The sequence below is a fragment of the Rana temporaria genome, chromosome 4, assembly GCF_905171775.1.
Source record: "Rana temporaria chromosome 4, aRanTem1.1, whole genome shotgun sequence".
Classification (NCBI taxonomy): Eukaryota; Metazoa; Chordata; class Amphibia; order Anura; family Ranidae; genus Rana; species Rana temporaria.
The window spans coordinates 84,552,902-84,580,544 of record NC_053492.1 but is presented as its reverse complement, the minus strand read 5'-3'; the positions used below and the strand labels follow the sequence as shown (position 1 = coordinate 84,580,544).

General features: G+C 42.3%; 1 protein-coding gene across 5 annotated transcripts in view; it reads right to left on the bottom strand.

Moving 5' to 3' along the window:
* Positions 1-859: 859 nt before the first annotated feature.
* ROCK2 (Rho associated coiled-coil containing protein kinase 2) overlaps positions 860-27,643 on the bottom strand; it is a 262,565-nt gene continuing 235,781 nt past the window's right edge. For 2 of the 5 annotated variants that reach the window (XM_040348580.1, XM_040348585.1), the window contains 7 exons: positions 22,968-23,035; positions 21,565-21,653; positions 18,927-19,005; positions 18,472-18,730; positions 14,337-14,550; positions 9,755-9,849; positions 860-3,842 (listed from right to left, as the gene is read on the bottom strand). In XM_040348580.1, coding sequence (XP_040204514.1) covers positions 9,768-9,849; positions 14,337-14,550; positions 18,472-18,730; positions 18,927-19,005; positions 21,565-21,653; positions 22,968-23,035 — 791 coding nt within the window. In that variant the 3' untranslated portion in view covers positions 860-3,842; positions 9,755-9,767. Of the gene's footprint in view, positions 3,843-9,754; positions 9,850-10,084; positions 10,347-14,336; positions 14,551-18,471; positions 18,731-18,926; positions 19,006-21,564; positions 21,654-22,967; positions 23,036-27,643 lie in introns of those variants that run through there. The other 3 variants (XM_040348581.1, XM_040348583.1, XM_040348582.1) reach the window with 3 other exon arrangements.

Here is a 27,643-nt window from a genome sequence, read left to right as displayed (position 1 = left end):
AAAAGCAAAATGGAAGGATGAGGTACCGTATTTATCGGTGTATACCGCGCACTTTTTTGCCCTTAAAATCAGGGCAAAATCGTGGGTGCGCGATATACGCTGATACTCGCTTCCCGCGCGGTGTTTGAACGCGGCCGCCGACATATACAGAGCGCAGTACACTCGGCCATGCTCGGCTCCCCTCGCGGTTATGCGAGAGAAGCCAAGAGGAGCCGAGCGTGCCCGAGTGTACTGCGTTCGTTATATGCCCGCGGCGTTCAAACACAGTGTGGGAAGCGGCGATCGGCTCAGAGACCAGCGCGGGAGAAGCAGGGAGGACACCGCGAAGGCCGCAGACAGACGCCGGACCGGACAAGGCCTCCGATGGACGCCGGGCAAGACATCAAAACGGTAAGTAATAAAAAAAAAAAAAAAAAGGAATTTCAAGTCCACATTAGGGGTGCGCGCAATACCCCGATAAATACGGTAAGTGAAGGAGGACTGCACTAAGGTAAAGGACGATATTTAGGGAAAAAAATTGTACCTTTACAACCCCTTTAAAAAAAATATATTCTAGGGTGAAGAACCACTTTAAAGAAAGCCAGGTAAGTAATATCCTCATTTTAAACATGACAATCTATATATTGCTCTCCGAACAGGTTATAACGGATTTAAAAGGAGGTTTACAGATTTAAAACGTTTTACAAAATTTTTACTTTTATTTTATTACACCAGCAACCTCTGTCCTAGGTTGTTTTGCATTAGAGATGCAAAGATTAGCCTCGAAGAGTGACAAACAACTACTTGAAACACTCGGATATATTCAGCTAAGCAGAACTCATTTGCAGAATCCAATTCACAATAGAAATACACAAGGCACTGAAGGCTACATGTTATATTTTATTGTCAATATGGTTAACATTTTATCATACTGCTTTCTGTATAAAACATGCACTTTGAGGGATACTTAGGTGTACAGCATGAGCCCACATAAATTATATTTATATATATATATTTTCTTTTTTTTTATAAGACCATGTAAAAATAATTCAAATAAGCACCAACAAGGTCCTTATTTATTTCAATTTTTTACCCAGCTTAACATTCTTTAAATGTTTTGTACGAAATGGATTCTATACCTTGCAGCTAGGTGCTAAAGAACAGTTCCTGAAATAATAAAATACATCTACAGTATGACTGAAGCTTGTGACAGCTCACGGTTTATGTGCGTGTGCCAGGAACACTTAAAAAAAAAATACACTTATTAAATCGTAGGATTCCCACATTTCCAGAGATTAAAAACAAATCTAGAAGAGAAGGCTAAACAAGGCCAAAACAAGACTGAGCACTTGGTGCGTACCCCTTCACCTTCGAGGTGAGGCAAGCCTAGGCAGCCATTTTGTGGTCTAATACCGGTTTGGGAGATGTTAGTCTACAGAATCACTAGCTCTACTAACATGCTGCTAAAGTCTTTAAGGGCCAAAACACTCAACCACAGCCTTAGGTAGGAAAGTTCTGGACTTTGCTCTGACAATATTGAGGGGTCTATGTATAAAAACAAATTTAAAAAATGCCTGTGCAAATGTCTCGGCATTCGCACGGCCATCACAAATGATCCCCGTACTAATATTTGTATTTCTTATGATCGTATTTTCCTGATGGTGGTATTTCAACAAAATGTAGCATTATGAACTCTAGATGGAGTAGACGATCATTTGAAACACACACATCAAGCCGCTCAGATAGTTTGAATCTGATTTGAACCATGCACGGAAAGGCTGAATATACTGATCGATCGTACAACCAGACAGATTTTACATGCAATTGTTGCTAGTGGCTAATATAGCCGCTAGCAGTAATTACCGTGTTCTCCCGGCGGGGATGGCTTCCCCCGCCCGGTGAACACAATGGCTTCACGGGAGGGATTCCCCCATTAACACTGTGATGATGGAGAAATTAAGCAATTTTCTTTTCTGCAACCCGAGGTTGCAGGAAAGAAAATCAATCCATGTATTCTCGGCTTTAGACATATTACGGGGATTATTTGCAGTATTTCTTCATTAAGGGCCCATTCACACTGTCCCGTGTGCTTTGGGGAGCTCATGAACATTGTGTTGTACGCACACCCAAGCTTACACGCGCCAAACGCAACTGACCCTTAGTGCCCCACAATAGGGAACATTTGTGATAGAAAAAATGTAAGGTGTGGGTTTTTATTTTTTAACGTCTGTGGACCCACAAAAAGTGCAGTTTCACCATAGAAATGCACATTAATGAGCACAGACCAGTGTTAATGGACCCATAGATGTTTTTATACATATGGCCTACATAACTATGTTTAAATGACAATACATTAAAGTGAACCTGTCATGATATAGCAACTGTTGCTAGTTCCCTCACTTTAAACCTTCATTTAATCACTGTCTGGGTTTTGAGGACATAAGATGTCTGAAGAGAGAGGGCCTCAATTGTCTATAGAAATTGTCTATGTTACTACAGAAAACATAATTGTTTATGTATAAGGCTCAGTGATTGAAATTTATCATTTTAAAGGATGAGCTGTACTTGTCCACAGCAACCAGGTCCTCCCTTTCACTCTCCCATACAACAGTGTAAACATGAAAGGGAGACACTGATTATTCTCTGTGGGCACAAAGAATGCTTTGACCGGCCCAATATGGCTGCCATCACACTATGGGGGGCAATGGCAATTAAAAGGTAAAAAAAAAAAAAAAAGTTATTTTCAGTGAATAATACTGAGGGTTGAAACGTAATGTGTAATTTAAAGGTGGAAGGGTATAATATTAGCATCAAACATTCCATACATTCAGAAATAGGCTGGCAATGATATACTTTGTGTGAGTGTAAAAAACAAAACGGGAAAAAAAAAAAAAACAGTGCGCTATTCATAAAGACAAAATCTACAGCATCCCCAGCAACTACATCAGCTGATTTTGTAGCCAGCGGGCCATAGTTTATTGATGGAATAGTCAAATCAATTTTGACATCTTTAAATTAAGGCATCCAGATTTTTTTTTTTTCTTTTATAATTTGGAACATATAAATTGCAGTTACAAAGGCTTCAAGACTGAATCTGCTCAGCGCTTGCATGCAGTTTATTTTTCATTGAATCCCTCGAAATAGGGACAAAGGGTAAAAACATTATGGCTTTGTACATGTGCATAGATGCAACTGCAGGTATTGGTTGAGGAGTACAAAAATAAACGGTGGCGTGCTCACATAGCCGGTTCTGCAGTACAGTACAATATAAATATATACACGGTATAAAGGTCTTTTATTATGGAGCTCGCTGATTGGCTGCATCTGAGCTACACACAGCATTGTATAGGGGCCCGTCAGTTAAGAAAATGGCCTCTGTTTGTAGTCCGGATGTAGTGTGAAATTCTGAGGAAGAACCTTTCTGGATCAGGCAACCAGCTCGGTCGGTCATCCTCGGGCGATTGTAGATGGTTCAGTGCTGAAAAAACTTTTCATAAAAGTTGTCACATTTTTCGCTTGGAGGAATCGAAGGGGGCGTTACCTGAGAGCTCTGACGCTGAGCCAAGGGCAACAATCCAGGGTCTGTTTGCGTTTTTTCCCAGTTACCTCTGACCACCCTGAGCAAAGCCACTCAACAGGCAAATATACTAGTTACGTTTTTTTTCTCCTCTCTTTCTTTATATATTGCAGCAACAATTTTGTAAACCTCTGATATATATAGCACAGTCTTTCAGGAAAAATATATATATTTAAATTTTTTTTTTTGACATTACAGGACATTGTTGTATTCAGTCTTTTTTTTTCTTTTCGCTGGAAGAAATCATCATTTTGAAATGGGTACTGCATTCACAGAAGGCAGTTAGCTGGAATGAAAAGAGAGGAAAAGTAATTAGATTAGTCCTAACAAATGCTTTTCGAGTCATATCACTGAGGTAAAAAGGCAGGAACCAGCCGATGTCTGCACATACCTGCTGTGGCACAGAACAGAGGGATGTCAAAGTTTTAGAGGTTTGCGCATGCACGAACTGTCTTTTTTTTTTCTGGTAGGACAGCTACACTTTTTAATATAATTATTTTTACTGGGGTTGTCCCGATACCACTTTTTTAGGACTGAGTACAAGTACCGATACTTTTTTTCAAGTACTCGCCGATACCGAATACCGATATTTTTTTTTAAATGTGTCCCCAAATGCAGCCATGTCCCCCCACAAATGCAGCCATGTCCCCCCCCATATCCAGCCATGTCTCCCCCCATATCCAGCCATGTCCCCCCCCCATATCCAGCCATGTCCCCCCATATGCAGCCATGTCTCCCATATGCAGCCATGTCTCCCCCTATATGCAGCCATGTCTCCCCCCATATGCAGCCATGTCTCCCCCCATATGCAGCCATGTCTCCCCCCATATGCAGTCATGTCTCCCCCCCATGCAGCCATGTCCCCCCATATGCAGCCATGTTTCCCCCTCATATCCAGCCATGTCCCCCATATGCAGCCATGTCTCCCCCCATATCCAGCCATGTCCCCCATATGCAGCCATGTCAACCCCCCATATCCAGCCATGTCCCCCATATGCAGCCATGTCTCCCCCCATATCCAGCCATGTCCCCCCATATGCAGCCATGTCTCCCCCCCCATATGCAGCCATGTCCCCCATATGCAGCCATGTCTCCCCCCATATCCCCCATATGAAGCCATGTCTCCCCCCATATCCAGCCATGTCCCCCATATGCAGCCATGTCTCCCCCCATATCCAGCCATTGTCTCCCCCCCATATCCAGCCATGTCTCCCCCCATATGCAGCCATGTCCCCCATATGCAGCCATGTCCCCCTTACCTGCATCCCGCTGCCGCCGACTGGTTAATACACGCGGGGAACATTACAGCTTTGAATAGCTGTAATGATTCGCGCCGCGCTGCGTATAGACACTCCCCCTTGCTCGGGATTGGACAGTTCACCCGAAGAAGGGGGAGTGTCTATACGCGGCACGGCGCAAATCATTACAGCTATTCAAATGAAAGCTGTAATGTTCCCCGCGCGTATTAACCAGTAGGCGGCAGCGGGGATGCGGCGTAACGGCGGCGGGGGGGGGGGGGTCAGTATTCTATTTTGGTATCGGGGGTATTTGCGGGAGTACGAGTACTCCTGCAAATACTCGGAATCGGTCCCGATACCGATACTATCGGTACAACCCTAATTTATACACTTAAAAGGACCACACCATCCAACCACAATTTACACCTATAGCAACTGTTTACCATGCCAAAAGATTAGTAAAATGTGTGACCCAGCCACCCCTGCTGTGTCTAGAAGCATTATAGAACAATTTGATTTCTGTATACCCCATGCCACTGCCCTGCCTTCTCCCCGCCTAAAGGCCAAGTTCAGCTTTGAGGAAAAAACTATAAATGCACGTATTCTTCTTTCCCCCAGGAGCCAGCAAAGCCTTGCACCCATGAACATTGGATTGTGGGTGCAACGTCAGGCTCCTGCAGACACATTCTCCAGCCTTCTTGCCCATACCTCAGTACAGGCTTGCCATTAGAAAGTTGGAGGAAATGTAAACAAACTACAAGCTGTCTGCCATGGTGGAAAACAGAACTTGTAGTTTCTACATTCACAGGTCTCTGTAAATGAATGACGCAGCTGTAGGGCGGCCGTGCTGGTTTTGAAAGATGACAGCAGGTGAAGGGGACAGGAACCCCCCCCGTCCACTGTCACAGGAGGCAGATCAAGGGTGTGTTTGGGGGGGGCAAGAGCTGGAGCATGTTACATCCTAAGTTTTGGACAGAGTGGAGAAGACATTTACTTCTGTCTGTGGCCCCCAATAGGGAGATTCACCCTCACGATTTGTCCTATCGAAAGTGAAAGAAAATGCAAAATTTTGGGTCGACACCAGAACAGTAATAGAGAGGAAATCTTCCAATGGAGAAACTAGTTCTGGTGACACCCTGGGATTCCCTCACTCTTGGTAATGGAACAGAAAGTGAAGGGACATCTCCCCAATGGGACAAAGATGGCAAAAAACCTGTCAGGGTTATCCAGAAGGGAAAAAAATGCCTTTAGTTACACTTTAAAGTGGTTGTAAACCCTTTACAACCATTTTAACCTACAGGTAAGCCTAGATTAAGGCTTACCTGTAGGTGCTTGAAATATCTCCCAGACCTGCAAGGTCTAGGAGATATTTGCAAATCGCCATACGCCGATTTCTTCTGCGCATGCGCCGGAGTTAGAAACGGCACACTAACTCGGGTAATGCTGTGAGTGGCGGCTCCCGCGAGCATGCGCGGAAGTGACGTCACGCGACTCTGGCCACTCACAGAGCCAGAGTTTGCGGCCCCGGAAGGAAGAGGGGTGAAAAATGGACGCTCGCTACTCACGAGGAAGATGGGGTCATCGCGGGCTTCTCCTGCAGGTAAGTGTCACATAATGCTTTACCTTTGCAGGGAAACAAAGAGGAAGTAACACCCATCAGGGTTTACTTCCTCTTTAACTACAACATCCACTGAGATGTAGACATGTTGACTCTGTGCCACTGCCCCAACCCCTCCCCTGCTCAAATAAGAATTATCATGGATGGATCCCCTGCCGAGTCTGATCAGGACAGACATGATTGTCATATATGCAACATCTGTCTCCATTCTAATCGTGTTTTCCCTATGAGCGCTGGATGTAAACGGACACACATCCAACTTTATCTGCCCATATTCAATCAGGTATGCAAATGTAGACCTGGCCACAAACATATATAGCTGGATTCAGGTACAGTTACGACGGCCTATCAGTAGATACGCCGTTGTAACTCCGAATCCGCGCCGTCGTATATTTAAGCGTATGCTCAAACTGAGATACGCTTAAATGTTGCTAGGATACGACCGGCGTAAGTCTCCTACGCCGTCGTATCTTAGCGGTCTATTTACGCTGGCCACTAGAGGCGTGTACGCTGATTTACGCCTAGAATATGTAAATCAGCAAGATAAGCCTATTCATGAACGTACGCACGCCCGTCGCAGTAAAGATACGCCGTTTATGTAAGGCGCTTTGAGTCGTAATGATAAACCACCAAAAAGATGGCGCAGCCAATGTTAAGTATGGACGTCGGGACAGCCGTCGAATTTCACGTAGTTTGTGTAAGCCGAATCAGAATGGGGCTGGGCGTAGGTTACGTTCACGTCTAAAGCATTTACTAATTGCAACGTGATTTTGAGCATGCGCACTGGGATACGTTCACGGACGGCGCATTCGCCATTCGTTCGGCGCGTCATTTACGTGAGGTCACAATTCATTACCATACAACACGCCCACTACAGCCTACATTGAATTACGCGCTCCTACGCCGGCCCATTTACATTACGCCGCCGTAACTTAGGGCGCAAGTTCTTTGTGAATACTGTACTTGCCTCTCTAACTTACGGCGGCGTAGCGTATATGAGATGCGCTACGCCCGCCTAAAGTTAGGCACAGCTACGTGAATCTGGCTAATAGTGTTCAATCCAGCGAACCTGAAGACGCACATCTGCTTACATCCGGCTGCCCATAGGGAAAATTTTCAGTCCTTCTTTGATCTATCTAATCACAGGTCAAAATACGGACTGATAGAATGTCCTGTGAAAAGGGCCAAATGAGGCATGGTTCCAATTTGAGGCAAGGGCCATGAACCCACGAGAGAAGGAATATATTTCTGGCTTAAAAAGTAATTTCAAGGTACATTAAAACAAAGTAAAGAGCAACACAGCAACATAAAAACAAAAAAACAATGCAGAAAAGGAAACCACAGCAAAATGTATCACACACATGCTACAGTTGCAGCAAAAAATATGGGAAATCTATTTTATGAGGTCAAGTCTGAAATGAGATTCTGCTGCTGGTGGAAACTTAGCAGCAAAATGATTGCCAAGAGGGATCACCCAGTTGCTCCAAAAGCATCACTCCCTGTTGCTCCATCACTGCTTATCTGATTGTGAGCATGATTGTGCAGGATTTCAGCCATCAAGGGAATGACACATTAGAAGCCCTCTCTTGTGATGCTGTTGCCATCAAGTTGCTGCAGTGAGAGACTTTCTAGTCCTATTCAGTGCACTTATTACAGACATTGCCCAACTACCTCTGTCCTGCCTCAGCTGCCCCCGTTATTAAAGAAACAAATCCAATTAGACAGCTAATGTATGAACAGGGAGAAAGAGAAACGCCTCAGAAATATAGAGGATTTTATCAGTCATGAGCTCAGAGTGCAGACCAGGGATTGTCTTTATAGCTGATGATCTTTATCCCTGTGCATATGGAAGCTTTCTAAATGTATTCTGTTAGATGACACAGCATAAAAAAAAAAAAAAAAAAAAAAAAAAAGACTATGTACTCCGGAATTAAGAGGAATTGCCACTATAGGGATTACGAATGCCGAGACAAGGAGAAGTTGTTTGGATATATCAGTATTTACCAATGAAAGCATCGGTTCACCTAAAAAAAAAAAAAAGAAGAACCAGTCCACGGGTATCTATAAATCACTCTATAGTAGGTGATCAAACCTGGAAATTCCAGGAAAAAAAAAACTAAACTGGGGTCCTTGAGGCAACTTAAAGGGCTAGTAGGCAATTTAGTTTTAGGTGGACTTAGTCTCTAAAACATACCTTGTCCTACACAAAATGGAGCTGGTCATATCAGGCACAAGAATGAAGTGTTCGCACACTTCATTCTTGTGCCTGATATGACCAGCTCCATTTTGTGTAGGCTTCTGCTAGTAACTAGTTTACAACATTTTGACTTGCTTGGAATGTAACTGCTTCATAAAAAATAAATAAAAAATACTGTATTTATCGGCGTATAACACGCACTTTTTCCCCCTGAAAATAGGGGGCAAATCGCAGGTGCGTGTTATACGCCGATAGTGTAACTTGGAAGGTAAGAAGGGGGACGTCACTCCTGTTTGGCTCTCACGTCACACACACAGTCCCGCCTCCGCCACTGGACCAGTGTTCTGTATATCACAGGAGCTGGTCCAATGCCTATGGCAGAGGCGGGACTGTGTGTATGTGACTGCCGAGTGAGAGCCGAACAGCCGGAATTCACGAGCCGCCATCTCCTGTTCGGCTCTCACGTCACACACAGTGTCACGCCTCCGCCACTGGACCAGTGTTCTGTCTATCACAGGAGCTGGTCCAATGCCGATGTTGGAGGCGGGACTGTGTGCGTCTGTATGACTGCCAGTGCAGAGTGAGAGCCAAACAGGAGATGACGGCTCTGTGATTTCATGCTCTGTCCAGGCTGCACTGATGGTGAGGTTGCATTGAGGCTAAAAAGGGGCATTGATAAGGTTGCATGATGAGATGAGCATTGATCAGGCCACATTGATCAGGCTGCATTGGCGAGATGTGCTGCAGATGGGCATTGATTAGGCTGCAGATGGGCACTGACCCTTATTTTAATTCAAAGTTGTTTAGTTTAAAGGTTTTTTTCCTGAAACTTCCCTCTTAAAATGTAGGTGCGTGTTATACGCCGATAAATACAGTAATTTGCAAAACCAGCAGTACAAATCCCGCTGCCTCTCCATCAAGGTGGCATTAGGCACAAACTGTCATGGCTCACTTTCTACACACTTGATCAGCTCCTACTGCCATCAATTGTGGCTCTCCAGTTTGTGTAGGTTGTAGGTGCACTTTAACCTCCTCAACTACATTTCTTTCAGAGGTCAACTCTGCAAGTAGGATGCACACTTCAAACGCAGGCATGGAAAAGTAGGTTGCAGCAAACGTTCAGATCAATCTGCAAGGCAAATTACCCAGTTTACCGCTTCAGAAATCAAAAACATCATCCCCATCATCCTCTACGTCATCCAGGGACCAGTCCCAGTCCTTAAAAGCCAGGTCAAGTAGTCTGCAACAGGAGTGTTGAGGTTTAGGAGTAGATGAGCAAACCCCCAGGTGTCCTCCTGTCATGTGACCGGTTCCCAATACAGATTACAGAGCACTGGGATAATGTGATCGACTCTCTGACTGACTTAGATGTTCCAAGATTTCAGAACTGAAGTGTCTACATAGTATGGTACATAAAGCAGGTAAAGCTACCTAAAGAAACAAAATCAGTTTTCCCTGCTCAATTTTTTTTTGGTAAATCAGTTATATTAATGTAGCTGGTTTCCCTGGAAGTGAAGAAGGTGAATTTCCATATCCGTAAAGGTTTCATTGAGAACATGTATGATATTAGTGCAAGTAGGTAATGTGCAATGGTTGGTATGCATGGCAAGCCTAGCACTGGCCATAAAGAGAAGAAGCATGCTAGAAAAAAGCTGGAAAGCATTTGGCAAAGTTTACTTACTGTTTCATAATATTTAATATAAATCAATGGAGAATGATTCGAGGGCAGGAGCAGAACTAGAAACAGAATTAGTAACAAGAGGAAGAAAAGATGATGCCAGGGCAGATGAACACATTTTAGTGACAGTGCATATTGACTATTAAAGATATTCGGTCAATGATTTAAATGTACAAGTCCAATGCATATACCATGCCAAGTAAGGGCGGTGACAGGGGCAATGCAATGAGTATGGTATATATAGTGTGTGTGTATAATTGTGTGTATGTGTATATATATATATATATATGTGTATGTGTATATATATCACACACAGTGGATATAAAATGTCTACACACCCCTGTTAAAATATCAGAATTCCGTGATGTAAAAAAAATGGGTCAAAGTAAAATAATTTCAGAACTTTTTCTACCGTCAGAGCCGGTTCACACACAGGCGGCACGATTTTGGGGGCGACTCGGCAAGGCGATCTCAAGACGACTTGAGAGGCAACTAGCAATATTACTTCTGTATTGAAGTCAATGCAAGTCGCCCCCAAAGTCATACAGGAACCTTTTCCCAAGTCGGAGTGACTTGCGTCGCTCCTATTAGAACGGTTCCATTGAATAGAGCGGACCACGACTTGTCAGTCGGCTGAGTCGCCTGACAGGTCGCCCCTATGTGAACCGGCTCTCAATGTGACCTATAAAACTGTACAACTCAGTTGAACAACAAACTGAAATCATTTAGGTGGAGGGAAGTACAAATAAAAAAATAAAATAATATGGTTGCATACGTGTGCACACCCTTAAACGAATACTTTGTTGAAACACCATTTGATTTTATTACAGTACTCAGTCTTTTTTGGTATGAGAATATAAGCATGGCACATCTACCTTGGCAAGATTTGCCCACTCTTCTTTGCAAAAACTCTCCAAATCTGTCAGATTGTGAGGGCATCTCCTGTGCACAGCCCTCTTCAGATCACCACAGATTTTCAATGGGATTCAGGTCTGGGCTCTGGCTGGGCCATTCCAAAACTTTAATCTTCTGGTGAAGCCTTTTCTTTGTTGATTTGGATGTATGCTTTGGGTCGTTGTCATGCTAAAAGATGAAGTTCCTCTTCATGTTCAGCTTCTAGCAGATGCCTAAAGCTTTTGTGCCAATCTTGACTGGTATTTGGAACTGTTCATAACTATATCTACCTTGAATAAGTGTCATGATCACTTAGTGCCACTGTTCCTCATTCCAGCACCCGAGTGTTAGCTGTTGCTTTCCCCCCGTCTCTGCTCACCTGTTAGCCTGTCATCTGATATGAGCAAACCGAACACTCTATCCCTCGCTTGTGATAGAAACAGATTTGTCAGCATTGTTCTATCTAGATCAAGCCTCCAGTTAGTCTGCCCTGCTTGCTGTTGGATCTCCTGTGTATGACCCGGACTGGATACTGGACTAGCCCCTGAACTCAGCCTGCCCTATTACCTGAACTGCCTTTGAACCACGCTATGTCTGCTAAACTGCAAGTACCTGTTTGCTTTGCTCAATTTGCATTTGCCCTGGCGTGGTAGGCAGACACTATAGCATGGTGTACAAGTCCTAGGGGCAACCAAGTACCGGTAGGCTTGCATGTCTTATGGGAAAGGGGACTGCTACAGGTGAAGCACACAGTAGCCAGCTATAGTGTCTGACCACCTGCGTTGGAGTAGACGCGACATTCGTGACACTAACGCCCTGTTCCAGCTAAAGAAAAACAGCCCCAAAGCATGATGCTGCCACCACCATGCTTCACTGTGGGTATGGTGTTCTTTCGGTGATGTGCAGTGTTGTTTTTGCTCCAAACATATCTTTTGGAATTATGGCCAAAAAGTTCAACCTTGGTTTCATCAGATCATAAACACATTTTCCCACATGATTTTGGAGGACTTCAGATGTGTTATTGCCAAATTTAACCAGGTTTGGATGTTTTTCTTGGTAAGAAAAGGATTTTGCCTTGCCACTCCCCATAGCCAAGATATACGGGAAGAATACGGGAGATTGTTGTCACATGTACCACACAGCCAGTACTTGCCAGATATTCCTGCAGCTTCTTTAATGTTGCTGTAGGCCACTTGGCAGCCTCCCTGACCAGTTTTCTCCTCGTCTTTTCATCAATTTTGGAGGGACGTCCAGTTCTTGGTAATGTCACTGTTGTGCCATATTTTCTCCACTTGATGTTCCATTGTCTTCACTGTGTTCCATGGAATATCTAATGCCTTGGAAATTCTTTTGTACCCTTCTCTTGACTGATGCCTTTTAACAATGAAATTCCTCTGAATCTTTGGATTCTGCTGTAGGATGCGACTAAGAAAATGTCAGGAAAGACCTACTAGAACAGCTGAACTTTATTTGCGGTTAATCAGAGGCACTTTAAATGATGGCAGGTGTTTACCGACTCCTATTTAACATGAGATTGAATGCGATTGCTTAATTCTAAACAGTTACATCCCGAGTTATAAGAGGGTGTGCACACTTATGCAACCACATTATTTTAATTTTTTTTACTCCACCCCCCCAAAAAAAAATCAGTTTGTTTTTAAATTGAGTTGTACAATTTATAGGTCACATTAAAGATGGACAAAAGTTCTGAAATTATATATTTTTGTCTCATCTTTTTACGTCACAGAAACCTGACATTTTAACAGGGGTGTGTAGACTTTTTATATCCACTGTATAAACACACACACATATAAAGTTTTAAAGAGGACCATCAGTCATTTTTTTAACTTTCCATCTATTAAATCTTCTGCTCTTGTTGTTTTAACTTTGGATAGTAAAACATTTTTTTCTGCCAGTAAATGGTGATCAGGCAGCAGCTTCCGCTGCCCACAGTTAAAAATGGATGAAGTCAGACTTTGTGGTGGGAGATTTCTGCAGCATATTTGGCAAGTACAGAATCGCAGTACATATAAAATAATAAAGTGGTGGGAGGGAAGCTTCAGAATGTCAAAGATGTATTTTTTTACAAATTATGTGAGCAGACTGCAGTTTCTCTTTAAGTAAAATAGTGGCTACTTCTTGAAGGTAGTGCATCTATAGCCATGGACTTTTAGCTCTCATGGAGTACATATATGTGAATATATGTCACACATACACACTCATTACACACAAGCAAAAATAAAGGGTCAGCTGTCACTGCACACAGAACATGCAGGTGGGCTTTTTTGTTCAGTTACTGGGTGCAAAAGTATATATTAGTACAGGTAACGGACTGACCATATATTTTTTTTTTAACTACAATTATATTTGCATGTATCCTGTCCTATTTCCTGATATGTGCCTGAACTTTGTGTGCTGTCTAAAGCCCCATACACACCATTTGATTTTCTTCAGATTTTTGTCTTCAGATTTACCAAAACCATATAATATGAGGTCAAACCTTCTAGCGGCGCTTTACCGTAGTTTTTGCGGTGCTATTCGGGTTAACACTGCCCACAAAGCGCCGCTGCATCGGCGGCACCGCCCATTGATTTCAATAAGCAGGGTTGCTTTAGGCCTACAGCACCTCAAAGATGCGGGTAGCAAGACTTTTACCGTCCTGCCAGCGCACCGCTGGGGTGTGAAAGGAGAGGCTCTTTGAGGCACTTTGCAGGCGCTATTTTTAGGGCTGTAGCGCCTGAAATTGCCTCAGTGTGAAAGGGATCTAAGAGTTTCAATTTGTGTGCAATCAGGCAGGCCCTTGCACTACATGGTTTTGGTAAATCTGAAGACAAAAATTTGCAGAAAATCGAATAGTGTGTATGGGGGTTAAGCCTGTTGTCTTCATTTGAAAAACTTAAAGAGGCTGTAAAGGCAGAAGTTTTTTTTTATCTTAATGCATTCTATGCAAACAAGAAACAAAGAAGTAGCCCACAGCTTTTCATTAGAAAAGGAGGAAATTCCCACAGGGAAAGAAGCAAGCACTGGTAGAACAGGAGAAAATTCCAGCAGGGAAAGAACCAAGCACTGAGCAGTATTGGCTCAATGATGCACTAACCATTCTCACTAGATTCCATCCCTCCTAATCCAGTGCAACTAGGATAACTTGGACTTACCTGGGTTTGTTTGGAGGAAGTTGTCGACTAGGCCGCCTGATTGACGGGTTTGCCTGTACCTTCATGGAAGTTCTTGGAGAGGAGCGGGCAAAAGGGTCGGGTGCTGGAGGCTTCTTAGGGATTTTCTTCACCAACCGACTCACCCACTTCTGCTGCTCTTCTGTGGAGTTTGCTAGTAACAGTAGATTCTTCGCCGTGGAAATGTCGTAGTTTACTACAAAGAAAGACAGACAGACAATAAAAGATTATTGGGGAATTTTTGCATTTTTTGTGATTTTTTTTTCTTTTTTCATAAAACATGAAATAGATCAACCTCAAAGCATTCTACCAATGGGAGTAAAAAACTATTTTCTATGCAGAGAGATCCAGTCCCCCGACGACATCTTTTACGACAAAACGTGATGGACGGAGCCAGCGGTGCTATCATCACACCCCCAGAGTGTGGCGAGGCTTACATGCCGTTTCTCCGATTCCTTTTTTGCAAGCTTAATTTTAAAATAAACACACAGGGCCAGATTCACAGAAAAAGTACGCCGGAGTATCTGCTGATACTCCGGCGTACTTTCAAATTTGCCACGTCGTATCTTTATTTGGAATTCTCAAACAAAGATACAACGGCATTTGGCTAAGATTCGACAGGCGTACGGCTTTGTATGCCTTCGGATCTTAGGATGCAATACTTCGGCGCCTGCTGGATGGAGTTCGAGTCGTTTTCCGCGTCGGGTATGCCAATTAGCTGTTTACGGCGATCCACGAAGGTACGCGCGTTCGTCGCATTCTCTTAAGTCGTCGCTAGTCGGCTTTTCCCGTCGTAAAGTTGCGATTGCTATTTAGGTGGTGTAAAATTAGACAGCCGTATGGCCGTCGTTCCCGCGTCGAATTTAAAATTTTTTTTTTTTTGCGTAAGACGTCCGGGAATAGGAAAGGACGTAACGCACATCGCCGTTCAAAAAATTACAACGGTGCAACGTCATTTCGCGCAAAGCACGGCGGGAAATTTCAAAACGGAGCATGCGCAGTACGTTCGGAGCGGGAACGTGCCTAATTTAAATGATACACGCCCCATTTGAATTAGGCGGGCTTGCGCTGGATGGCTTTACGCTACGCTGCCGCAAGTTTACAGGCAAGTGCTTTGTGAATCAAGCACTTGCGCTGAAAACTTGCGGCGGTGTAACGTAAATGACATACGTTACGCCGCCGCATTTGTACCTGAATCTGGCCCACAGTTTTTACAATACTGCACTATTGTGGCTCCTTGTGTTTTTCCATTCATTATACATCATTTGAAAGAAATGTTTATTTCAGAGCTGTGAGTTGAAGCTTGCTGGCTGAAGTTACTGAAATATTCTACGACCTCTTATAATTTGGAGGTCTTTCTTTCTGTCTTTCTTTCTGGTAAGGGGTATGTACACCTGACAGTGTCGGGGTGAAGCAGTCAGCACTTGTTCACTTTATGGACATTTATTATGGACATTGGTTTGTGTGTTTCATCATTTTAAACAGTCGTGTGTTCTCTAAGCACGTTTATGATTATATTGTTGTATTTACAATTTACTGATTTATATGAATTTTCATGCATTGCCTTTAATTATTTATGTGCGGGGGGGGGGGACCAATTGTCTTCAGAAGTCACCTAATTAGTAAATAGAGTCCACCTGTTTGTAATTTAATCTCAGTATAAATAAAGCTGTTCTGTGAAGCCCTCAGAGGTTTGTTAGCAAACCTTAGTGAACAAACAGCATCATGAAGGACAAGAACACACCTAACAGGTCAGGGATAAAGTTGTGGAGAAGTTTAAAGCAGAGTTCGGTTATAAAAAAATATCCCAAGCTTTCAACATCTCACGGAGCGCTGTTCAATCCATCATCAAAAAATGGAAAGAGTATGGCACAGCCACAAACCTACACAAGACATGACCGTCCATCTAAACTGACAGGCTGTGAAAGGAGAGCATTAATCAGAGAAGCAGCCAAGAAAACATGGTAACTCTGGAGAAGCTGCAGAGATCCACAGCTCAGGTGGGAGAATCTGTCCACAGGACAACTATTAGTTGCGCACTCCACAAATCTGGGCTTTATGGAAGAGTGGCAAGAAGAAAGCCATTGTTGAAAGAAAGCCAAAAGAAGTCCTGTTTGCAGTTTGTGAAAAGGAGTTTGTGGGGGACACAGCAAACATGTGGAAGAAGGTGCTCTGGTTAGAGGAGACCAAAATAGAACTTTTTGGCCTAAAAGCAAAACGCTATGTGTGGTGGAAAACCAACACTGCACATCACCCTGAACACACCATCCCCACCGTGAAACATGGTGGTGGCAGCATCATGTTGTGGGGATTTCTTCAGCAGGGGAATGGAAGCTGGTCAGAGTTGATGGGAAAATAAATGGAGCCAAATACAGGGCAATCTTAGAAAAAAGCCTGTTGGAGTCTGCAAAAGACTTGAGAGTGTGGCGGAGGTTCAATTTCCAGCAGGACAACGACCCTAAACATACAGCAAGCACTACAATGGAATGGTTTAGATCAGCCGTCACTAAATGGCAGCCCGCGGTCCGAATCCGGCCCGAGGGCCGCTTCTGCCCAGACCGCCACTATAACAGCAAGCGTTGGTTTGCTGGGGTTTCCCCAGCAACCAGTGACGCTGCGTGGGTGCGTGCGCCTGCTCCTCGCCACAGGTCCAGATTAGGGGTGACTCACAGGCAGTGATTAGGGGTGTGACTTCACGCGCCCCGCCCCCTGCTATTGGAAACCATTTATCATTTTCCTTCAACTTCACAATTATATGCCACTTTGGTATATCACATAAAATCCCATCAAAATACATTTATGTTTTTTAATGTAACATGACAAAATGTGGAAAATATCAAGGGGTGTGAATACTTTTTCAAGGCACTGTACGTGCCCATGGTATATGCAGGCTCTGATCCCTGCTTAGCAGAGCTGCACAGTGCTATGTGGATTCAATAATTTTTTTAATTGAATATAAAAACTCTGTGTAGATTCTAATGATCTGAAACAATGTAGCCGCGATGTGTCCGATAACCACAGAAAATGTGATAATTTGCCTAGGTTTTAAAATGTATGTATAGCTAGAACTTTTTATTTTACTATTGCATAGAGCAGGAAAGGGTTAAAGCCGATGTCAGATTATTTTTGCTATATCCTGTTGGGGATATTTCCCTTTACTTTCTTACCCTGAGATGTGTCTAGAAGTGAAAAGAAACCTCTACAATGTGAGACAGTCTTAGACCGTTGTCACAAGCAAGTTCCCTCCTACTTCCTCTGTTCTGGTGACAACCCTACATTTTAGAACTTTCTTTCTCAGTGACAGTGGTCTCCAAGACAAATAGAGAGGATGCAATCCATCTAGCCTGGAAAGGCACAGTAATAAGAACTTGACAGGAGTTCTAATCCCTCCCAACTCTATCCACAACTTCAATTTTTCACTATACGTAACATTTACATGAAATAACCTTTGAATTATAAGCACATGGAAACCCTAACCAACTTTTCTTATAGGCTCCATTGTGATCCATTAAATATTTAATTAAAAGTGTTTTGTTAGGTCTGTTTCATAATTGCAAGAAAAAATGAAATCCCAAACTGTGTTATCAGTCCTGCCCAGTTCACTTCTATGGACTAGAGCAGGGATCTCCAACCTATGGCCCTACAGCTGTTGTGGAACTACATGTCCCATGAGGCATTGTAAAACTTTGCCATTCACCGACATGACTAGGCATGATGGGAATTGTAGTTCTTGAACAACTGGAGGGCCGTAGTTTGGAGACCCCTGGACAAGAGAACACCTCCCCCTCTGATATGTAGAAGAGGAGAGGGGGAAGATATTATGTCTGACAACATGGTCTCCTGAAAGCAGGGCAGATGTATAAGCCTGCTTGCAGAAATCCATTGTTTAATGGTTACACAGTCATCGAAAGCATGTCTACACTTGCAGCACTTTCCATGGCAGACTTCTGTCTGAAATAAGCCAAACCTATTGATGAAATCCTCGTGAGGTCAGACATTTCTGCCAAAGTATTACAATCTTCCCTCAGGTCCAATAAATTTGGTGGAATGGGGTTACAATACTGTAGCGTCACATAAAATAAGATGGCTATTTAGAGATGGAGCAGACTAGAGTTACCTTTGCAAGGTGCTATCATGTCTTCCTTCTTATCCATGTGGTCCTTGTGGCATTTGATATGGCAGCGTCGGCATTCTAAGGCAGCAGGGGGTTTGAACATGTGCCATAGGGGCTTCATACAGGCATCGCAAGTGGTCGGGAAGTGGTAGAGGGTGGGGATAAACTCGTGACCCTTGTGACAAATGTAGTTCGACTTCTCCAAAGGATCCACTGGAAATTCCTGCTCCTTCTTACTTTCTCCTTCATTGTCATATAAAATCTACAAGACCCAAAAGAAAAGTCAGCACAGGAAATTAAATATTTTTTTTTTATCTTATTCCATTTTCATGTCCAATACACTAAATGGAGAACTCTAACGCAACTGTAGAGAGAATTTCAATTAATTAGGGCCCACCAAAAAGCCTTTAAGCCCTTGATGTACTATAAACTATGGCAGATGCACACGTTTAACTTGCCTGGAATATCCTAGGTATCTCCTTGGCGTCTGCTCGATACACATCTGTCTGCGTCACCTGCCGTACATGGAATAACTTGCTGCCAATAGGAAATTACACGGTGTTAGAAATATTCATAGATGCACCATAACAAGCATCCCAAACCAGAAACATTTCAATACAAAAAACAGGATTTATCACATCACTTCATAACGTACACTTGCATGGATGAGCTCTTATAATGTAGAAAATCTTTGCATGTAAATTGGATCAAAATATCTGAAGAGTCAGTTCATTAAACCAAGAAAAAATTACTACTCGGGGTAGTGACAAGGCAGACTTTTTAAGGCAATACAGGGACATTAGAAAAATATATAAATTTTAATTACAAAAAATATATACAATAAAATACATAGAAAAAGTACAAAATATACATTCACAAGCAATATTTCTTTCGTCTCGCCTACGCGTTTCGCCTAGCGGCTTCTTCAGGACGCGTTTGAGAGAGTTTGACAATACAGTATTGCTAATTTCATAAATCTGAAATGAAAAATTAAAAATTGTAACGTACAGAAAAATAAGGAAGGATTAAAACACTAAGGGTCGATATGCAAAAAGGGGTCTCTGAAAATACCAGTAAAATTGCTAGCCATCCGAGTGCACCGGCTAGCAATTTTACTGGTATTTTCAGAGACCCCTTTTTGCATATCGACCCTTAGTGTTTTAACCCATCCTTATTTTTCTGTACGTTACAATTTTTCATATTTCATTTCAGATTTACGAAATTAGCAATACTTTATTATCAAACTCTCTCAAACTCGTCCTGAAGAAGCCGCTAGGCGAAAACGCGTAGGCGAGACGAAAGAAATATTGCTTGTGAATGTATATTTTGTACTTTTTCTATGTATTTTATTGTATGTATTTTTTGTAATTAAAATTTATATATTTTTCTAATTCTAATGTCCCTGTATTGCCTTAAAAAGTCCACCTTGTCACTACCCTGAGTAGTAATTTTTTCTTGATTCAATATTTCGGATGTGGGCAAATGTGAGTGCTTTTTTGTTTCCCCTCCCTATCTCTTGAACTCAGTTCATTAAACCACAAACCATTCTGTCATTTCTTATTTGTAATACGATGGAAAATTACACTTCTTTCTTGTCTAATGAAGGACACAGGAAGTCTTAACCACTTAAGGACCAAGCCTCTTTTTCAGACTCAGTGTTTACAAGTTAAAAACGTTTTTTTTTTCTAGAAAATTACTTGGAACCCCCAAACAATATAAAAACACTGTATTTGCGCAGTGGTCTTACAAGCGCACTTTTTTGGGAAAAAATACACTTTTGTTTATTAAAAAAAAATAAGACAACAGTAAAGTTAGTCCAATTTGTTTTTAATATTGTGAAAGATTATGTTACGCCAACTAAATTAATACCCAACCTGTCACGCTTCAAAATTGCGCCCGCTCGTGGAATTGCGACAAACTTTTACTCTTAAAAATCTCCATAGGCGATATTTAAAAAAATCTACAGGTTGCATGTTTTGAGTTACAGAGGAGGGCTAGAATTATTACTCTCGCTCGAACGATTGCGGCAATACCTCACATGTGTGGTTTGACCATTGTTTTCATATGCGGGCGCTGCTCACGTATGCGTTCGCTTCTGCATGCGAGCTCATCGGGACGGGTCGCTTTAAAAAAATTGTTTTTTACCTTATTTATTTTGACACGGTTTTTAATTTTTTTTAAATTTGGGTCACTTTTTTTTCCTATTACAAGGAATGTAAACATCCCTACCAGTTCGCTATAAGTCGCTGATCGCACTAGTATAAAAAAATAAAAATATCCATAATACCATAGTTTGTAGACGCGATAACGTTCGCATAAACAATCAATATACCATTGTTAGGATTTTTTTACGGAAAATATGTAGCCTAAAATTATGAAGAAATTTTATTTTATAAATTGTTTTAATTGGATGTGCTTATAGCAGAAAGTAAAAAATATGTTTGTTTTTCAAAATTGTTGGTCTTTTTTGTTTAAAACACAAAAAATAAAAACCGCAGTGGTGATCGAATACCACCCAAAAACTATGCTGTGTGCCGATGTTTTCTGAGTACTTTTTCACACTAGCCACCTGTATACCTGATTAATGTATTGCACTATGTTTGCAGCGATGTTCGCTATGACTATACGCCTGTGTAACTGTTATGTTTATAAAAAAACAAATTAAAAAAAGAAAGAAAATCTTTAAAAAATAAATAAAAGAATACCACCCAAAAAAGCTATTTTTGTGGGTAAAAATGTACTTAAATTTTATTTGGGTACAGTGTCGCATGACTGTGCAATTGTTATAATAACGCAGTGGCGTATCGCAAAAAATGGCCTGGCCATGAGGGGGGGGGGAATCTTCCGTAAGTCAAGTGGTTAATGTAAGAAAATATGCACACACAGGAGCATACTGTATTTATAAAGCAGTGAATCTGACATTCAGTAAATATTCTCTGGAGGTAGATCTTCCAGGTCCATGTATTTTAGATTACAGTGTTTGATCCTCCTCCAGAGAATATTTAGTGAAAGTCACATTCACTTCTTTCTAAATAGATTTTACAGTGCGTAGTTACTGCACAGCCTCAAAAACAGCCAATAATAGCGAATACTTACTCTATATCTAATACCATGTACGGGTTAGAAAGCTCCTTGTCTTGCTCACTGTCATAAAACAGGATCTTCTTGCTGCTAACAACCACATACTGAAGGAAACAAAAAAACAAACACAAGTGATCACTTCAATATGAATAACAAACATTGGCGGACAGGATATCAGTCTGGCTAGTTTATAATGACTCTATGGTAGGAATAATTTTGTGCAATTAATTGTGTTAGGCTCCATGTACACAGGACTCTTTTACAACATTTCCTGAATGATTTAACTTGACAGATAGTAACCCACATTTAAAACGACAGCTTTTCCGCATTTACAAATTTTGCGTTTGCGTTTAGAAGGGTTTCCAAAAACGTATAATTTTTCTTTAAATGTCCGAAAACTAAAAACGCCTATAAACGAAACACATAGTTTGGCTTATAAACGAAACATATGAGTTCAGACGCCGAAGTTTCCGATGCCAAACGTCTGAAACATCGGAAACGTTGGCATCTGAACTCATTATTTTGCCTTAAAAAAAAAGCCTATAAAACGCAACTGCCTAAAAACGACAGTAAACGAACCTGTGAACATGTAGACATAAGGTAACATTGAATGAGTTCAGGGGCAGTTGAAAAAAGTGTCCAACTGCCTCTGAACGTCCGTTTAGCAGCAGCAGTGTACATGGGGCCTTAATCCGCTTACACACGACCATTTTTAATGTGCTAGAAAAAAACAATGTTTTTCTCGACGTGATTCTTGTCAAGTCTGCCTTGCCTACACACGATCGTGAAAAAAAAAATGCTGGAGCAAAGCGCGGTGACGTACAACACGTACGGCGGCACTATAAAGGGGAAGTTTCATTCAGATGGCGCCACCCTTTGGGCAGCTTTTGCTGATTTCGTGTTAGTAAAAGTTTGGTGAGAGACGATTTGCGCTTTTCAGTCTTCGTGCTTTTCAGTCTGTTACAGCGTGACGAATGCGCCATCTCCATTACGAACGCTAGTTTTATCAGAACGAGCGCAACCGTCTCATAACTTGCTTCTGAGCATGCCCGTCGTTAAAGCCTACACGTAACCATTTTTCACGATGTAAAAAAAAAGGCGAGAAAAATTTGAGCAGGTTCTAAATTTTTAATGCCCATTTTTCACGTCGAGAAAAATGCTCTGGAGCCTACACACGATCGTTTTTAATGACCAATTTAAAAAATGCAATTTTTCACGTCATGAAAAACGGTCGTGTGTACGCATGCGGCATTAGAAGACTGGTACACCTACAGAACAGTCTACTCTTTGCCCAATTTTGTTAATAAGCTGTCAGAAAACATCTTGAATTAGGTGACTTGTATCCTGATACTTTACAACATGGTCATAGAAAGTCAAGCCAAGCAGTATTCTCTATTCATTCTGTAATGCAAACCCACCTTTTTAATCCATCCAAACTTCTTAGTGTTGCGCACAGGAAGTGACAACCATCCTTCCAATCTGGATTCTGCAGGGATCAAATAAAACAAGTTAGTAACAAAACACAGCTAGTGATTACAGAGGGGAAAAAAGACATTAACAAACCAGGCATAAATCTGAGCAGCACACACTTCAAGCCACAAGCATTTCAGCAAAGCATTCCTAAAGTGAGGTTGCGGCCCAGATCCAATAACCGTGCTCTTTACTGTTGTCAACCCATGTACTTTTATTAGACCTGCACCATATGAGTATGTGACCTGAGTGTTAGAAGCATCACTAAGGCCATCAGAGATATCAGCCATCAGAGATATCAGCCATCAGAGATATCAGCCATCAGAGATATCAGCCATCAGAGATATCAGCCATCAGAGATATCAACCATCAGAGATATCAGCTTGTCACAAGCAGTGGGATGCGATTACAAAGTCCATCTTTCAGACTTTAGTCTGTGACAAGCCGATATTCCATACAGGTCAAAGCACAGATCAGCACAGCATCCATAGTGTGAGAAAAGTGAGTGGCTCGGAAAAAAATCTTGACATGTTCTCCTAGACTTCATAAGTAAAAAGACAATGTACCTGCTTTACTAAAGGAGTTAAGAAGAATCACACATGTATGAAGATTCTCATCAATTGTCCATCATGTGGAAACATGAATTTGCTTTTCACATAATTAGATAATTGAAGCTAATGTTCAGTTTTTTGTGTGATAATTCTCAACTTTCAGAAAGTCGGCTTCACGATCTTGCAACTATGGACATGGGACCTCAATAACTGAAGTGTCCAACATGTATCGATAAGTAGATTATACATAAACTATGCAAAGGACCGATTGACGTGTTCTTACTAAGAACTGGAGTAATGTCTCCTCAGCCACCAATCAGCATCAGACCTGTCCTAAAAAGCTAAATGTGATAACTGTCTGAGGGGAAAGAACACTAGTACCTGCCATGAACATGATGACAAATTTTCTGTCAACTAGGATATTCTTTTATAAGATTTAAAGTGATTGGAAAGTCTTGTTTAAAAAACAAACAAACGTGATACTTACCTCCTCTGTGCAGTTGTTTTTGCACAGAGCAACCTGGATCCTCCTCTTTGCGGCTCCTGGCCCCTCTCTCCTGTCGATTCCCCCCCCCTATAGCAAGCAGTTTTCTATGGGGGCACCCGATCTGTGTCACAACTCCATGTGTTCATTCAGACACACAGCCCTGACCTGGCCCCACCCCCTCTCTCTTCTGATTGGCTAACTTTGATTGATAGCTGTGGGAGCCAATGGCGCTGTTGCAGTGTCTCAGCCAATCAGGAGGAGAGTCCCAGAAAGCTAAAAGACTTGTGAACATCGCTGGAGAGAAATGGGGCTCAGATAAGCAATTAGGGGGTGCTGCTACACACAGGTTTAATATCCTAATGCATACAATGCATCAAGATAAAAAAACCTTCTGCCTTTACAACTCCTTTAAATGTTATTCACTCAAATATTCTAGCCCCTACTTGAATATTTTGACATCATTGTACTTCATTCACATAGTCAATTATATCCATACACCACCACAAATCAGTGTATTTCTGTGGCTGGTATCACTGGTAATTGCCTTGTAAACATTCAATACGCAGTTCTATATGATCAGCCCATCATTTATTTGGTTAGGCTTCCGGGCCACGGCTGTTCAAATATAACTGCATATTTAATGATTTCATGCCATACAGGACAGAGAAGTGTCCCTGAATGGATACAATTTTCAACCAGGACTGCTTACCTGCCTCTTACCACAGGGAACTACTTAATGTGCGATTACATGCAAACAGCCGCTGCGTTTGTCAATAATTTGTTAAAGTTTCTTGGCCGCAGTTGATGGCGAACACCTGTGATACCATATAATAATGCAAATTTTCCCATCACACACATTCCTGGCTCAGAAGTAGCGGGTGCAGTAGCAACATCCAGCTGGAGACCGGAAAGTTAGGTTTAGTTCCGCTTTAAAGTCTTATTCGCATGACTGATTAGGGCCTGCAGTGGCAAAAATTTGCGTATTTCTGTGGCTGGTACCATAGATCAATGAACATTTTTACAAAAACACACCACGGATCATTATTGAAGGATGATCCCAATCTTTGGTGCTGCAGGCCCTAGTCAGTCACGTGAATAGGACCGTTAAGCAAAACTAAAGCTAGCGTTAAGAAAATGATGAGCGGGCAACTCTTTATTGCCATGGTATGTCTCTTCTGCAATAAAAAAAACACTTCCCTGTTTCTTTTGAATGTACACTGAGCTGCATATACACAGCTCAGTGTGCATTCTTGGCTGTGCCAGAATTACTGACATCTGTGCACATGCGCAGGATGATGTCATCCCCCACTGGCCACTTAAAGGCGGTGGAAAACCTGGCACTGGGGAAGACCATGCCAGCAACCAACAAGGGATATAACTGCCCTATCACTGGATGCTGGAGAGTTTAGTTTGGTTTTAAATTATGGTTTGATTCTTAGATTGTCTCTGAAAATTATATTCGCTAATTTAACAATTTCCTAGAAGAAAACGCAAGTTAGAAGTGTTCAGTAATTGTTATGCAATTAAACCCCCCTATCCATTTCTGCCAAGGAAGCTGCCATCTTAGCCTCTGATTGATCTGCAACTGCCATAGTGCTGCACATATGACCAGCCATTTGATGGTTTGACAGCTTGGTTAAGAGCCCATTCACATCTAGGCGACAAAACGCCCGACGCCAGACGCTTGTGCCGCTAGAGGGGAGAATTCCCATTGCTGTCTATGGAGATGGTTCACATCTCATAGACGCTGTACGCCTGTCGCCTGAAAAAAAGTTCCGGACCCTTTTTTTCAGGCGACATTGGCGTTCATCCATTGACAGCAATGGGAAGGATTTGAAAAAAAAAAAAAAAGATACACTATTCGCGGCAAAATACGCCGCGTACGCGGCGTTGCTTGTCGCGGAGGTGTGAATGCAGCCTAAGAGCCCAATCAAATGTGACAGTTAGGATTCCCGGCATGCCGGGAATGTAACTGTTTTTAAGTCATTAAATCGATTGGCTTAGTTCCGCTTTAAATCCGTAAACATTCCAGTGCTGTTTTCTGCAGTGTTTCCAATTACATTCTTCTAGCTAGTGCATGCTACAATCAAAGCACGATAACTCTCACTGTTATTAATGTGCTCATTTAAACTCTCAACCAAACTTTCAACCCCTTAAATGCCTGGTGTAATAACTGGTCACATATGTAGCAAAATGGCAACTGCAGATGTAAATAAAGGCTAAGATGGTATTATCTTTAGCGGTAAAAGGTAAGGAAAACCCAACAACTTATTTAAAATAAAAATAAATCCATCTGTCATTTACACTACAGCTAGATTGTTATTTTTCTCTGGGTTCTGACCAGTAGATTCCAACTGTGGATTGAGCAGTAAAGTGACAGCTATACGAGTCTTGTAAAATGACCACAAAGTACACTTCAGTTGTTAGTTTACTGTTGATCATTTAGATAAGGAATAATTGTAACATTTGCCAAAAAACAGACCCATCTCTAGATTTAGTAATTGACCCCATGACCGTGACTATGTTCTGACAGTGTAGGACAGACAATATCACACACAAAGAAACAGCAACAAACCACATGCATATCACTCGGAATGATCCGATGCTTGTACAAGCCAGAACACAGAATGTGTCACAGGGAAATAAGACATCTCTGTCATATCATATTATGTGGAATGTTGCACTAGTCAGGAGAAGGAGATCATTGGAAATCAATAATATAATAGACTAAGCACACAAACCATACACATTAAAAGTACCGTATTTATCGGCGTATACCGCGCACTATTTTGCCCTGAAAATCAGGGTAAAATCGTGGGTGCGCGATATACGCCGATACCCGCTTTCCCGCCACGAGTTTGAATACTGCGCCGGCATATACCGAGCGCAGTACACTCGTGTATCTTCGGGCAGTCTCGGCGCCTCTCGCACTGACGTCCTGAGCGTACAGGACGTCAGCGCGACAGTTGCCGAGCCTGCCCGACGATACACGAGCAGTATTCAAACTCGGCGCGGGAAACGAGCGGGGAGGACGCGAGGACGCCGCAGAAGGACGCCAGACCCGCCGAAGAGGACACCCGACGAAGAGGACACCCGACCCGCCGAAGAGGACCCCCGAAGCCGCAGAAGGACGCCGGACCCGACGAGGCCACCGATGGACGCCGCGCAAGACACCAAAACTGTAAGTACAAAAAACTTTTTTTTCCACAGGATTGGGGGCCACTTTAGGGGAGCGTGTTATACCGCGATAAATACGGTATTTGAAAATTGCAAATAAAAGGGTGACAGGATCTGCAGAACTTATCTCCGTAATCTTGCTGGAAACAGGAAAAGGATTTCTGAGTCTGTCTGCAGATATGGGGCATGCCAGCATAAACCAACCATCGTATATAAATGTAAGCTTGTCCCCTACATCTCTGACTGACTGACTTACTTAGCAATTTTTAAGGGGTAAATGGGCTCTTGTAAAGCTCGGGCAGAAATATTTTCTTTCACAGCATTCATTAATTTGTGCACAACACAGAAAAAAAGTAGTATGTGGGAAAACTAATTGTGTGTGCCATGTTACTCAATCACAAAAACTGCA